This window comes from Oncorhynchus mykiss, chromosome 9 (assembly GCF_013265735.2).
Source record: "Oncorhynchus mykiss isolate Arlee chromosome 9, USDA_OmykA_1.1, whole genome shotgun sequence".
Taxonomy (NCBI): Eukaryota; Metazoa; Chordata; class Actinopteri; order Salmoniformes; family Salmonidae; genus Oncorhynchus; species Oncorhynchus mykiss.
In genome coordinates this window covers 12467841-12483587 of record NC_048573.1, presented here as the reverse complement: position 1 = coordinate 12483587, position 15747 = coordinate 12467841, and the positions used below count along the sequence as shown (strand labels likewise).

Sequence of the window (15747 nt, the reverse complement as noted above, 5' to 3'; positions counted from 1 at the left end):
ATCACCGGCAACAATGTCGCCTATGGGCACAAACCCACCGTCGCTGGACCAGACAGGACTGGCAAAAAGTGCTCTTCACTGACAGGTTGCGGTTTTGTATCACCAGGGGTAATGGTCGGATTATCGTTTATCGTTCAAAAGAATGAGCGTTACACCGAGGCCTCAGGATCGATTTGGAGTTGGAAGGTCCATCATGGTCTGGGGCGGTGTGTCACAGCATCATCGGACTGAGCTTGTTGTCATTGCAGGCAATCTCAATGCTGTGTGTTACAGGGAAGAAATCCTCCTCCCTCATGTGGTACCCTTCCTGCAGGCTCATCCTGACATGACCCTCCAGCATGATAATGCCACCAGCCATACTGCTCGTTCTGTGCGTGATTTCCTGCAAGACAGGAATGTCAGTGTTCTGCCATGGCCAGCGAAGAGCCCGAATCTCAATCCCATTGAGCACGTCTGGGACCTGCTGGATCGGAGGGTGAGGTCTAGGGCCATTCCTCACAGAAATGTCTGGGAACTTGCAGGTGCTTTGGGGTAAGAGTGGGGTAACATCTCACAGCAAGTACTGGCAAATCTGGTGCAGTCCATGAGGAGGAGATGCACTGCAGTACTTAATGCAGCTAGTGGCCACACCAGATACGGACTGTTACTTTTGATTTTTACCCCCCCTTTTTAGGGACACATTATTCAATTTCTGTTAGTCACATGTCTGTGGAACTTGTTCAGTTTATGTCTCAGTTGTTGAATCTTATGTTCATACAAATATTTACACATGTTAAGTTTGCTGAAAATAAACACAGTTGACAGTGAGAGGACGTTTCTTTTTAGCTGAGTTTACATTATTTTCTTTAGGAATGTGGTGAAGTAAAAGTTGTCAAGAATATAAATTGTGAAGTACAGATACCCCAAAAAATGACTTAAGTAGTACTTTAAAGTATTTTTACTTAAGTACTTTACACCACTGAATTTGGGGAAAACAAAGCCATTAATGCATACCATATTTATTCCAAAATTTTGCTGTAACAATGTCGGATGCCAAGCAGTTTCCGTACCAGGCGGTAATGCAATCAGATGCTCTCTGGTGCAGCTGTAGAACTTTGAGGATCTGAGGACCCATGCCAAATCTTTTCAGTCTCCTGAGGGGGAATAGGCTTTGTCGTGCCCTCTTCACGACTGTCTTGGTATGTTTGGACCATGATAGTTTGTTGGTGATGTGGATACCAAGGAACTTGAAGCTCTCAACCTGCTCCACTACAGCCCCGTCGATGAGAATGGGGCCGTGCTCGGTCCTCCTTTTCCTGTAGTCCACAATCATCTCCTTTGTCTTGATCACGTTGAGGGAGAGGTTGTCTTGTCACCACACGGCCAGGTCTCTGACCTCCTCCCTATAGGCTGTCTCATCATTGTCGGTGATCAGGCCTACCACTGTTGTGTCATCGGCAAACTTAATGATGGTGTTGAAGTCGTGCTTGGCCATGTAGTCATGAGTTAACAGTGTTGAGGACCAGCATGGCAGATGTGTTGTTACCTACCCTTACCACCTGGGCGCGGCCCGTCAGGAAGTCAAGGATCCAGTTGCAGAGGGAGGTGTTTAGTCCCAGGGTCCTTAGCTTACATTAAAAAATAAAATAACAGTTTTAAATATATATGAAAGACAACAAAAATACTATTTACACACTTTCATATGATTATATGCGCTGTGATACAATATGTTTTTTTTCAATGTTTTTTTAACGCTAAACTTTTTTTGCCTGAGTAACCTCTGGTGGCAGAGCATTCCATAATGACATGGCTCTATATGTAACTGAGTAACCTCTGGTGGCAGAGCATTCCATAATGACATGGCTCTATACGTAACTGAGTAACCTCTGGTGGCAGAGCATTCCATAATGACATGGCTCTATACGTAACTGAGTAACCTCTGGTGGCAGAGCATTCCATAATGACATGGCTCTATACGTAACTGAGTAACCTCTGGTGGCAGAGCATTCCATAATGACATGGCTCTATATGTAACTGAGTAACCTCTGGTGGCAGAGCATTCCATAATGACATGGCTCTATACATAACTGAGTAACCTCTGGTGGCAGAGCATTCCATAATGACATGGCTCTATATGTAACTGAGTAACCTCTGGTGGCAGAGCATTCCATAATGACATGGCTCTATACGTAACTGAGTAACCTCTGGTGGCAGAGCATTCCACAATGACATGGCTCTATACGTAACTGAGTAACCTCTGGTGGCAGAGCATTCCATAATGACATGGCTCTTTACGTAACTGAGTAACCTCTGGTGGCAGAGCATTCCACAATGACATGGCTCTATACATAACTGAGTAACCTCTGGTGGCAGAGCATTCCACAATGACATGGCTCTATACGTAACTGAGCGACTCAATAATTCTGTTTATGGTTTGGGTACCGTGAAGAAACCCATAGTGGCGTGTCTGGGGTATGTACAGTATGTCTGTTTGTAGTTTATGCAAATAGATTATACAAGTGGTTAGGCATTTTCAACACCCAAATGTTTCTTAAAAAGTTTAGAAGAGAAGTAGTCAATTTCTCCTCAACTGTGAAAGACTATCATGCATGTTGATGTTAGTTCTGTGTGTGCAGTTCAGGCGTGCTGCTTTGCTAGGTCTTCCTTTGCAAAAATTGACTATATTACCGGACAGTCATGAAGATGGGACAATATCTATTCAATTCAATTTAAGGACTTTATTGGCATGGGAAACATATGTCAACATTGCCAAAGCAAGTGAAGTAAATAATAAACAAAAATGAAATAAACAATAGAAATTAACAGTTAACACTTCCAAAAGAATAAAGACATTACAAATGTCATATTATGTATATACACAGTGTTGTAACGATGTGCAAATAGTGAAAGTACAAAAGGGAAAATAAAAATAAAATCTGGGTTGTATTTACAATGCTGTTTGTTCTTCACTGGTTGCCCTTTTCTTGCGGCAACAGGTCACAAATCTTGCTGCTGTGATGGCACGCTGTGGAATTTCACCCAGTAGATATGGGAGTTTATCAAAATTGGGTTTGTTTTTCGAATTCTTTGTGGTTCGGTGTAATCTGAGGGAAATATGTGTCTCTAATATGGTCATACAATGGACAGGAGGTTAAGAAGTGCAGCTCAGTTTCTACCTCATTTTGTGGGCAGTGTGCACATAGCCTGTCTTCTCTTGAGAGCCAGGTCTGCCTCTAAGGCGGCCTTTCTCAACAGCAAGGCTATGCTCACAGAGTCTGTACATAGTCACAATATCACAGGCTGAACAACTAGTCAGTTGATCTTTGTGTCAAAAACGTGTAACGTGTTTTTATAACAGACCTACCTCTCCCCATCTTCAACAGAATTTTGTCAATATGACTTGACCGTGATGATAACTGAACATCCAATGTTAGTCCTCAAAAGTGTGCTATTTGAACCCAGGGCTAGAGTGGAGCTGAGGTTGCCCATCACATCTCTCAGTTGTTGTTTTATGGTGAACATTACCAAAGCAAACGACATTAGTCATCATTAGATTAGTTTTGTCTCCATGACTAAAAACAGAGGGTAGTCTAGGTAAGTGATGATGCTTAAATTAATAATGTTATCCCACATAAACTGAAGCAGTATACGTTGCGAAAATAGGAGACGTCTTCTAATGCCGCTTTCAAATGTTAGTCGGTACTTGAAGAACATTTTTGGCTTGTTGATTCGTTGAACGCGGCACGTGTATAACTTCAACCAGTTATCAAGTCGAACATTTCCAAATGTCCTAGTTCCGACAGGCACTTGAACGCGGCATAATTATGACTTACATTTGTGAAATGAAGATATAGTGACGTGCAGACTTGTGCAGGGCTCTGGTCATATGGTTTGTTTCACATGAACTAGCCCTGGATCGGTTTTTAGAATTCTTATTCTTGAATGAGATTTTAAAACAGGACCAAAAACGCTGTTCTAAGATCAGTGTCCGAGCGCGCTCAATGTTGCAAAGTGGATACCCAATGAAAACCGACATTAAGACTGCTTTTGCCCAATAGCTACATGCAATGGGAGGGTTATGCACTCTATCCCGCCTGCTTGTGTGCAAATCAACGCGATTATGCTGTCAATCACTTACTTAACGACGTATAAATTAGCCAATGATATGTCATAGTGGGGGGAGTCACAATTGATTGACATCGAGCTGCTGCAATGAAATCGCTAGTTTGGTCATCACGTTGACGTATATATAAGGTTCCTACCACATTCTCATCCTTTGTGATAATGTCGGCTGAGTATGAAGATAGGTAAGGAATGAACGCATATAGTTGGCACTGTGTTGCGTAATATTGTTTAAGTTGTCATTTTAAATAGAAAAATATGAAGTTTCGTAACGCATGTGAAATGAAAATGTATGCAATGTTTGAAGCAAAGTTGTTTGTTTAGTCGCTAGCATATTATGGGCTAGCCAGTTAATGTTAATTTTGTGAACGTTAGCTCGTTTAAAGGTCCATCGACCCGGCCTTTTGAGAACTTTTTTGACTTATCTGTAACGTCGAAAGACAGCGTTTTATTGTCAGTGTTATAAACGCAGGTGAATTGGGAAACATGGGGTAGGCTTGATTTGAAAACCCCTGCCATATCGTTAGCCCAACTTGCTACTTTTCAGTGCGAGATGCGACGGTGCCGGGTTCTCCGCATACACTTTCAGTGACGCTTTTCAAGCCTGGTCAAGGCCTTCCCGGAATACCGCCTGAATTGTTAATCTAGTATTGACAAACCCTACTTTTGAAAATACGGCGACCTATTTATCTTCAGGGCAACATGGTAACAAATTACAGGTCAGCTGGATGGCGAGTGCAGGGGGAAATTTCACGCACATGGTCGTCGTAGTTAACGGTACTTGCGAGACAATGGCAGGCCTTATGATCAAGAGAATGATTTACGATTACTACTTTTTTTCTGACCTACTTAGCACACCAGACACGGCTAGTGTATTTAAAAAATGGTCGCGATGTGATATAGATTAAGCTGCCAAATAAATCGAAAAAGGGCTCTACTTTGGGCCTAGTTGGCTGGCTAGCAAGCTAATCCTAGTTTGACACGTATATGTAAACCTAGTACCCACCAGTCGTTTTCATGGGGCTTCATTTCAGTAGGAAAATGCGTTCCTCGGATGTTCAAAAACAGTCTAAATTTTCCCCCCACATGAGTTTTAAAAACTAATTTTATATATTCAGTCGTTTACGCTTGCTGTTATCCCGCTTGCTATCACCAGCATTCAGGCCGTGAAAAACGACCATCTTGAAATGGCGGCTTTGTAGACCATGGGGCTTTTTTTTTCCTCCGAAAATGCCGCGCCCCCCTCGAGGTGTTCTACAGAGCGAACTCCAGTGTGCAATTCTGCTGTTCGGCAATACTATTAACGCGTATGAAAAGTTTAGCTGACTTATTCTAAAGCTATTCTGGTAGATAAACTGCTTTTGTTGATGACAGTACTATTACCTGCTTGTCTAGTGTAGCCTAACGATATTTTTTAAAGCTACAATATGTGAGCTTTAGATTGTAAATAATAGGATTTCCCTAGTGTCATTAATGCTTTGGTATTTGTTAATGACCATCTACTGTTACATTTCAGACCTCCCAGAGACAATGGCCCAGAGGGCATGGAGCCAGATGGGATCATTGAGGTGTGTATTGCTTCTGTGTGACAACTTCTACATTGGATGTGAAAGACTAGGTAGATGTGCAATAGCTCCAGTTATAACTCGATAATGTGTGAAATCTGCCTAATTAAATGCAGAGACTGTACATACTCAGGTGGTCAAGATACTGTTTAATGAGGCCTACCTTGCTAATTGGATTCCAAAAGCTCCAATGTATGAAGTTATGTCGTGGAGTTGTTAAAGGATGGCTAGTTTTTACCTAGTTTGAATGCACTGTCAACTTATAAGATTGTCTGTTTTACTTACTAAAATGTAATTGATGTCTATTCTGCCCTCAACCTACAGAGCAACTGGAATGAGATCGTGGACAGTTTTGATGAGATGAACCTGGGCGAGAAGCTGCTCAGGGGAATCTATGCCTATGGTTTTGAGAAACCCTCCGCTATCCAGCAGAGGGCTATCCTCCCTTGTATCAAGGGTGAGTACTCAACCACACCCAATTTTCAGATGCTAAGGCATAATGGTCAAATACTAAATCTAAGCCTTATGGCAAGATCACCGTTCAAATGTTTTGAATGATCCCATGTCAATACGGCATGGTCACTACAGTGACTGAAATCTAAATGTTTCTTAGCTCGTCAGCTTGAAAAGACGACTAACAGTCACTTTAACGGAAGGTACTAAAAGTGCTGAAGTCTTTCCTTCTGCGTGTTGCTTTCATGCCCCCTGTCAACTGGGCAAGGCGGTGTCCTCCAATGGCACTGAATCTTATATCTGGCAGGGGAAGAGAAACAGTCCATGTTCATCCCAGCCAGCTCTGTTCAGTGAGGAATAGGCTGGTTCATGCTATGGGCACAGATGACATAAACTAGTCAAATGTAGTTCATTTTGGGCTTAGTATCTTACTGCCTTATTGAAACAACTCGGAAAGCGAACTGGTGTTGTTTGGAGGAGCTTTCTGGTTTAGTTTGCGTTTTAATGTAACGTTATAGTAAAAAGTGTTGGTTAAAACCCAAAGAGTATAGTAAACCTAACACTAAATCAGCCTGAGTGTGTATGAACTTTATTTATATGCTGAGCTTGGCATTCTTGTCTGTCTCCAGGTTATGATGTAATTGCACAGGCTCAGTCTGGTACTGGGAAGACTGCGACCTTTGCCATCTCCATCCTGCAGCAGATTGACATGGAGCTGAAGGGCACACAGGCCCTGGTCTTGGCCCCCACCAGAGAATTGGCTCAGCAGGTGTGTTGACAAGGGAGGAGAGGGAATGAGCTGGACAATAAAAGGAATTAAAAACAAATGGGTAATGTTCACATCTCTAGCATGAAACCGTTGCATTTCTTGTCCTATATCCAAGAATTGCATTTGAAGTAACTTTTTAGTAGGCTTAGTTTCTGGCTTATCAGTGACCGCTTTTAAGACGTGCCACAAAGGTAACGTTGGTTTGGCCTGGGTTTAAGTAGCTGCCACAAACCAGCAGGGCTAGCCAAATGTGTCTGTAGCTTTGAAATTTAAACAGCTGACATTGTGCTAACCCTGGGTCAACCCTGAAATGTCACACAATTCTTAACTCTGGACTTTTTGTGTTTTTTGACCTTATTAACCCCCCTGTCAACTGGGCAAGGCAGTGTCCTCTAATGGCACTGAGTCTTATATCTGTCAGGGGAAGAGAATCATTCCATGTTCATCCCAGCCAGCTCTGTTCAGTGGGGAATAGGCTGGTTCATGCTATGGGTACAGATGTATATCTGATGTGCTTCAACATATACAGTTGAGGTTTTGATGTGGAATAGGTGGTAGTCTTACAAACTAGTGTTTTCTTTAGTAAAGAAAACCACCCTGCTATAGTCTGAAACCATGTTTCTCCCCTAATTGTACATTTTGAAGTTTACTATGTCTCCTCCTCCCCTCAATAGATCCAGAAGGTTATCTTGGCCCTGGGTGACTACATGGGAGCCTCCTGCCATGCCTGTATTGGAGGGACCAACGTCCGTAACGAGGTCACCAAGCTGCAGGCTGAGGCCCCTCACATAGTGGTGGGGACCCCTGGTCGCGTGTTTGATATGTTGAACCGCAAATACCTGGGTAGGTAGGGGTTAAACAATTGTTTAATTGACCAATGGCTGAATTTCTGCTTGGAGTGAGGCTTTTGAAAAGTACTTGAATACACGTTATCCAATTCAACACATGTAGTAGTTGACCATTTAATAGTGTAATGTTAACAAATGGTTTGTTGCACATTTTGTTTGCAGTGCATAAGACCTTCACTTGACAGGGTAGGATTCTAGAGCTGTATAATGATGAAATCCATGCGTGTCAACTGACTCTGGAACCCCCTGAGTGTTCTAGTTGTACCACTCAGCGTTCTGTTGGCTGGTATGTTCTGGACCTCAGGGCTCTGGAACTAATGATCAGATTCCACACTGGCTGAATACAGTATTTTTCAATCACTCAGAACTTGGGTAAAGGCCTTGAATCAGAGTTCACTGGGCATTTACCCTCATTTTATCCCTTCTGCCATGAATATAGTAGTGATAATACCAGTGAAGACAGAATAAGTGACTACTTGTAGATGTATGTTTAATGGTGCATCACTCTACCTTGCCTCCATGCAGCCTCCAAGAACATCAAGATGTTTGTGCTGGATGAGGCTGATGAGATGTTGAGTCGTGGTTTCAAGGACCAGATCTACGAGATCTTCCAGAAGCTCCCCACCAGCACGCAGGTATGTCATTCTGACTAGTACTAACCCCAACCCACCAGCACTGTTACACCCATCTGTAGTAACTCGCGCTCTGTTTCCTCTAGCGTGAAATATTCAACGTGGTAGTCATTGCTAAAGTGCACTGTCTTAATTAAGGACATTTAGTTAGATTGCATAAGTCACTTGTTATACCTTTCAGCTAACTGATCTGTAGGATCAGGATCCTCAAGGTGTTTTTCAAATATCTATTTGATAATATATCAACCGGGACAATTGGCTTTTCAGTAGGAGCGAGAGAAAATGACTACCTCTTGTCTTACGCAAGAATCACTCAGAGCCTTCTGCTGGCCACTGACACAATGTAGTCATTTACGCTCATCTTTCAAAATAAAGGCCTGAAACTGTCTAAAGGCTGTAGACACCTTAGGGATGCCACAGAAAAAGGAATCTGGTTGATATCCCTTTCAATGGGCAATAGGGATGCATAGAGAGACTCACTTCCTGATTTTTCTCAAGATTTTGCCTGCAATATCAGTTCTGTTATACTCACAGACCATCTTTTTACAGTTTTGGAAACTTTAGAGTTTTCTATCCTAAGCTGTCAATTGCTGTGTACTTGTGAACTTGATTCAGTTTAACTGCTCTCCAGTGACTGGCCTCAGTCCCAACCCATAACTTATTGGCAGTTTACAACTTAGTCACCGGTTGCCCAACTTTCAGTTTCCCACTGTTCAGCACACCAGTCACTCCTGTGGGTGTGGTTGGCATTGCCTCTTCCCTGAGGTTGAACAGTTGATGTCAAGGGGCTATTCATTTGTCATTTTCTCGTGTGAAAGTCCATTCTCCGCCCTTGCTGCTCCGAGACCCAGAAACTGTGGTAGTGTCTATTTGTTAGTAGGTTAATGGACGAGTTCTCCCCACCAAGATAAGCATGACATGATTCGGAATAGTTTCGATCTTCCGCACCCCCTTAACTTTTGTCTTGTCGGTAGGAAACCAGGCGCCTGTAAAATTTGTTTGAAATAACTTTTGGGATCCACCCTCTTGACTAAGGCGCCTAGTGAATTGACTCTCCCGCTCCTCGATTACTTTTGACCTTTTTCAAAGGGGGGTGAGTAGACTCCGGCTTCAAGCAAACAATTGACCAAAGTCAATTGACTTAGATGTGTTTAACAACCTTTCATCTTTCCTGTTAATTCAAATAGTTAAACATGCCCTTTAACCTCTGACACCCCTCTAGGTGGTGCTGTTGTCTGCCACCATGCCCCAGGATGTCCTGGAGGTCACCAAGAAGTTCATGCGTGAGCCAATCCGCATCCTGGTCAAGAAGGAAGAGCTTACCCTGGAGGGTATCCGACAGTTCTACATAAATGTGGAGAAAGAGGTGTGTGTTGCTGTTGGGCACAGATCTAAGATGGGGTTGCATTTTGTAGGGGGGACGGGGGTGTTCTTGATGAAACTCGTGCATGTCAACTGATCCAGAATCCCCCCTGTGCCTCGGTGGCCAGTTGGCATTCTGTCAACTGGTTGTTAGAATGGCCTCAGGGCTCCCTGGGTGTTATCTAAGGCACACCTTCATGATTTACTGTCCTGCCAAGGACATTCCTCTTGTGAGATTTGGGCTCATAGTTAAGTTGGACTAGGTTAGAAGTATGGGGTGGTTAATCATCTGTTTTGCTGTGTTCTATACTTCTATTTGGCCATTTGTACCTAAACTCGCAAGGCTAAACTAAATGATACGAAAGCTACTTCTGATCACACCATATCCATATTGTGGAAGGTTATCCTTGTGAGTGACTAAACTCACATCCTTCACTGCCTAGTGATCTTCTAACCCATTGTCAATGTCTCCCCTCTACCAGGAGTGGAAGCTTGACACCCTGTGTGATCTCTATGAGACCCTGACAATCACCCAGGCTGTGATCTTCATCAATACTAGGAGGAAGGTGGACTGGCTCACTGAGAAGATGCATGCCAGGGATTTTACTGTGTCCGCTCTGGTAAGACGAGAACCCTTTTGACTAACCATTAGGGTGGATAGAGAGCACCACCATGCATCGCTGCTGTAATGTTCTGCGCGCTGCGCCCTCTAACTTCGAAGGACTGACCTGGCTACTCTAGCTGTTGCTATGAGATCTCTAGCAAGAGTAAGGAACCCCATTTGAGCTTCAGCCTTAGCATGAATACAACTTGGACCTTACGCTACAGACTAAATGCTGGAGAATTGAAACTTAACAATTTTGTTTACGGTAATTTTAGATCGAGGCACTGCGTGGTCAATTTAACACCTGCATTGGCCGTGCAGCATTTACAGTGATGCAGCCTCTGCAGAAGTCAGGGTATTCCTGCTTCAGCTTCACGGTGCTGTTGTCAAGGGAGCTTGTTTATACAGGACCTCTTGCCCCCACCTACCATCAACCATGTCAATGCGGAACTATATGGAGTCCTCAGCCTTACAATATTTGGGAGGCGCGATAGTGTTAAGTTTAGTTTCTGCGTGCCTCCGGAGGCTCCACAATTGCCTCACACCCTCCATGCGGAGTCTCCAATACCTTTTCAGATCAAGCTCAAATTGGCTCTTAGATTTGTGACCCAGTCACAAGGCAATCATGGTAATGTCCATAAGTGTTGTCTGATTTCCTTAATGTAACTGTCGATGTGGGGTTGTCCCATACAATTAGTGTGTCAAGTCAATGGGATCAATTCTATTTATATGATCTGACCCCCCCCCCCCCTGTCAACTGGGCAAGGCAGTGTCCTCTAATGGCACTGAATCTTATATCTGGCAGGGGAAGAGAAACAGTCCATGTTCATCCCAGCCAGCTCTGTTCAGTGGGGAATAGGCTGGTTCATGCTATGGGCACAGATGAGGCAAATGTATTATTTTCGCACTGTGTATAGCATTTTGACGACCCAGTCTAAAGGCAATCGTGGCATTACCACAAATGATAGTCTACAATATCTAGACTGGACCTTGGGTCTAAAGGAATCTCTCATACCGATGTCTTATGCATTCATATGACTTGTAGCTCATGTCTGATCTCTTCTAGCACGGAGACATGGACCAGAAGGAGAGGGACTTGATCATGAGGGAGTTCCGTTCAGGCTCCAGCAGGGTTCTCATCACCACTGACCTGCTGGTAAGTCCCTTCCTGTTAATGGTGTCCCATTTAAATGGTCGCCCCCACCCACTCCCTGTTAATTTGGGCCCAGAACTCTCCTACCAGCTTGGTCTTTGGTAGTGAATCTAGTCTGCTTTCCAGTGACTGGGCTCAATGTCCCAACTCATGTAATTCTCTAATGTAATGTCTGTTTCCTTGTTGACTGACTATGTGAAACATGTGCATCCTCTTACGCTTTGTCACCAGTAGAAGTACAGCGCTAATGAGTGATTATTCCCTCGGTCTCTGTCCCGCTCCAGGCCAGAGGTATTGATGTCCAGCAGGTGTCCCTGGTCATCAACTATGATCTGCCCACCAATAGGGAGAACTACATCCACAGGTGACTAAGTGCAATTCCCAGAAGGCAGTGTTAAAATTTTGAACATTATGATCATGCCGAGTGATATTTTGACACCAGGGTGGTACATGCCGAGTGATATTTTGACACCAGGGTGGTACATGCCGAGTGATATTTTGACACCAGGGTGGTACATGCCGAGTGATATTTTGACACCAGGGTGTTTGATATGCGCCTGCATATATTTGACTTTGCCTCTTGTTGCTTCATACCATTATGAACGAGCTCAAGCGACAGTGTGGGCCCTAAAGTTCTGACACCCTCAGTCATTCTGGACAGAGGCCAGCGACTAGTCTGATTTACACTGCCATTGCTAAAGTTGTCAAATATTACTTATGAAACAACTTTGCCTGCATTGTCATCAGTTGTACTTTAGACTGATATCAATGTTGCGCGCTAGCAAATTGTCAAATGGCGTTCTAATGGTGTGCTCCACTCAAATATTATACACTAAAATGATCAAAGTTTTTCGTAACTACTTTCTAATGTCATTGTATTTTCAAGCCATTGAAATGCACTTGATAATCATCAGCGCTCATTGATTAGAATGCTCAGTTGTGCATCTGCAACCATGAATAGTAAGCATAGGTTTCTAAAGCTGTATAATGATGAAATCCATGCGTGTCAACTGACTCTGGAACCCCCTGAGTGTTCTAGTTGTACCACTCAGCGTTCTGTTGGCTGGTATGTTCTGGACCTCAGGGCTCTGGAACTAATGATCAGATTCCACACTGGCTGAATACAGCATTTGATGGAAGTTGAGATTCCTTTCCAGGTTCTCTTACAATGGATTACACTGGGTAGAATTACAGGATTTGGGAGAACGAATGGCTAAATGTGAACTCTGCCAATTGTTCCAGATAATGGGTTGAACTGATCTATTGTCCAGTAGCACCAAGCAGCTCCTACATGCAGCAGGTCCATTTCAACATGTTAACCAAAAGAGATTAAACTAAATATCCAACCTAAACCCTCCATTCTCTCTGGTCAGGATTGGTCGAGGGGGTCGTTTTGGCCGCAAGGGAGTTGCCATCAACATGGTGACTGAGGAGGACAAGCGCACGCTCAGGGACATCGAGACGTTCTACAACACCACTGTTGAGGAGATGCCCATGAACGTGGCTGATCTCATCTAGATTCTGGAAGATTTCCTTCTGCCCCGTCCCAAACCTTCTGTCCCCTCTCTCCAATCCCATTGGCTTCAACAAAAAAAACTCCAATCACTCATCCTGGAGCCCCCTCCCCCCCTTGACCTGAAATCTGATCCTATTTCACCTTTGATTCCTATTCTTGTGATTGAATACCGACTGGTATTTAAACTCATTACAAATGATTTTACTCTTACACTGGGGGTTTTGTCTTGTCTTCATAGCCCTTCACGGTATTCTTGTCAGGTAAGTATAGTATAGCTTAAGTTCCACCACACCTCTTTCCAAAGTGAAAAATGCATTGTCCATGGGGTTGTTCCTCTTTGGTTTTTAAACCCCTGACACCCTGAGATGGTTCTAAATGATTGGGTGCCCAAAAGCACTAAACACTGAAGTTTAGAACTGACACTGGGTGATACGTTTTAACTCCCCAGAGTTTGATAGAGGGCACACATGCATCTTTGCCGTAGTGGCTTTTGTGCATTTTTAGTTATTTAGCAGATGCTCTTATCCAGAGCGTCTTACAGGAGCAATTTCTGTTAAGTGCCTTGCTCAAGGGCATTTTTTTCAGTTGTCTTGGGGTTTCGGGCCAGTAATCTAACGGTTGCTGGTAACGCTCTTAACCACTAGGCTACCTGCCGTCTGTGCCCTCTATTTAACTTCATGGACTGACCTGACCACCTTCGTTGTGGTTGTCTACACTTTACCCCCAATTGATGCAACTTCATGGCATTTGTGTATAATGTTGGGAAGTGACTAGCTTTTAGTTAGGGTGACTCTCTGGCTGCATCTGACACTGCACCCTATTCCCTTTATACTGCACTATGTAGGCTACAGGGTGCAATTTTGGATGTGACCTCACTATTGTGACGTGCTTCATTGATCTTCAGTCAGTGGGTGTTAATAGTTAAGTGTGATTATAAAATTACTATTGCCCTTTTGGGGGGGGATCTTGGAGAAGTTATTACTACCAGAATAGTACTTCAGAAAAGACTACAATGTATCCAACTGATATTGGTATCCAACTCTTCTTGGGAGGTGGGTTTTAAAGGGGTTCAAGGAGCAGCATCAACAAATAAAAAATAAAATGTAGAGAAGTGATCATGAATGAGTATGAAATGTTTCCTTGATCCTGATCTCGGCTGTGTGATTCTCTTGTTTATACTTTATCTTTTTGTATAGTCCGACGTTAGGTAGCATTTTAGTTTGAAGCCTGCCGTGTATTGGTGGGGTGACAGGGCGACTGCTGCTCAAGGCAGAAAATGTGACATTCCAACTTTTCCCAAAAATTCCCAGATTTTCCACCAATTGCGGTGGAAGGGTTCTGCAGCCCTACAGAGATCCAGCTATGCCTTGTTTCCAATTGTCACAAACCCGGTTGTGAGGATTATACGTTTCACAGGCTACTTCCTTTAGTTTATCATTTTCTTTCCAGAAAGATTCGATTTGAAAGGGTCACTTTTGTAACCTGCCTCACCAAACTGTTGGAGAGGTCTTTATACGAAGGACCAACCTACAAATGAGGGCGATTGTCTTTTATTTTTTCGTTTGATAAAATTGCCTGTCACTGGGTGGGCGGGGAAAGGAATGTGCAGAGTTATTGCTTGGTCAGTGCTATTTTTTAACTGAATTTATTAAAGGAAATGTGATTGTTAACATTTTTTTGAGACGGAAGCCGTGTACCAAATTTTCTACATCGGGTTCTGTATAGTATTTATTTTAATGGTCTTAAATAAAATAAAGGTATTTCTCCTTTTTAACAAGAACTGTTGACGTTGCATTCGTGTCCATTTTCACACATTAGGTTGTCAATAGTTTGATTTGAATAATTTTCTTGGTGTTTGTAGGTGGTTTATGTTCATATCTGCTTTCACATATTTAGGGTATGCCATAGACATTGGCTCTGTTCTGTTGTGTCCGTGAGCATGGACAGCTCCATTGAGGCCAACTACAGTACCACTGAGTTGGTAAACTGAAAGGGTGCCTACTGCTAGTGTTTGAATAGGTGTAGGGCCACGGTTGGCGACTGACTGCAACCTGCAGTTATGGGCTGTATACTTACGAGTATAAATCATTGGCTGATCCTAATGACCTTGATGGAGTTGTGATCCCTCCTAATCCATAGGAAGTCCCACCCAATTTAACTTCCAACAGTGAAATAATTCAGTGGTGCTGCCTACGAAACGCTTTTGGGCACATCATAAGGTAAGTCTCGTATTTCACTTACATCTTTAGATGTCCTTGAGTGGGTTACGAACTGGTACTGTTTGAAATCATGGTTCAAGTTGCATTATGTACTTTAAAGAAACTTGTCACATGCTTTGTAGACAGCAGCGTAGAAGACTGTAAGCTCACATACTGGTCCTTTTCCAACAATGAAGTTATCAATTTACTAATCTCTCACACATTTAGACATCTCATTGTCCTAAAAATCATCCTACCAGACTATCTTGATAAATCTTAATTGAGAGAGGTGGTAGGTTACAAACTGCTGTTTAAAATCGCCACGGGGCAACTAAACTGTCAGGTTTCCCAACTTTGAAAACGTACTGGAATGAGGTTGTGACTAGGGAGTAAAGCAATAGGAAGTGACTTTTCCTAGCAGGTTAGGAAAGCATTTTATCCAACTCTTCCTTAACTGTAAGTTCTAACCTGATGTGTAATTTCTACATGTTAAATCTCCAAACCTACCGTGTTAATTCTCCTAACCGTATTAACCTAATTCTCCTA

General features: G+C 43.1%; 1 protein-coding gene and 3 non-coding genes across 4 annotated transcripts; all 4 read left to right on the top strand.

Moving 5' to 3' along the window:
- The first annotated feature begins 4195 nt into the window (after positions 1-4195).
- Positions 4196-14783, top strand: LOC110531476 (eukaryotic initiation factor 4A-I). Its single transcript, XM_021614681.2, has 11 exons — positions 4196-4286; positions 5618-5669; positions 5991-6123; positions 6749-6888; positions 7563-7731; positions 8262-8371; positions 9591-9734; positions 10213-10350; positions 11401-11490; positions 11772-11851; positions 12861-14783. Exons 1-11 carry the CDS (start codon positions 4264-4266, stop codon positions 13003-13005), a joined length of 1224 nt encoding a protein of 407 aa, XP_021470356.1. The 5' UTR covers positions 4196-4263; the 3' UTR covers positions 13006-14783.
- LOC118966199 lies at positions 7939-8081 on the top strand. The gene has a single exon (XR_005053465.1). It is a non-coding gene; the product is annotated as a small nucleolar RNA SNORD10 (small nucleolar RNA).
- Positions 9796-9920, top strand: LOC118966200. Its single transcript, XR_005053466.1, has one exon. It is a non-coding gene; the product is annotated as a small nucleolar RNA SNORD10 (small nucleolar RNA).
- On the top strand, positions 12470-12612 carry LOC118966197. The gene has a single exon (XR_005053463.1). It is a non-coding gene; the product is annotated as a small nucleolar RNA SNORD10 (small nucleolar RNA).
- Positions 14784-15747: the final 964 nt, after the last annotated feature.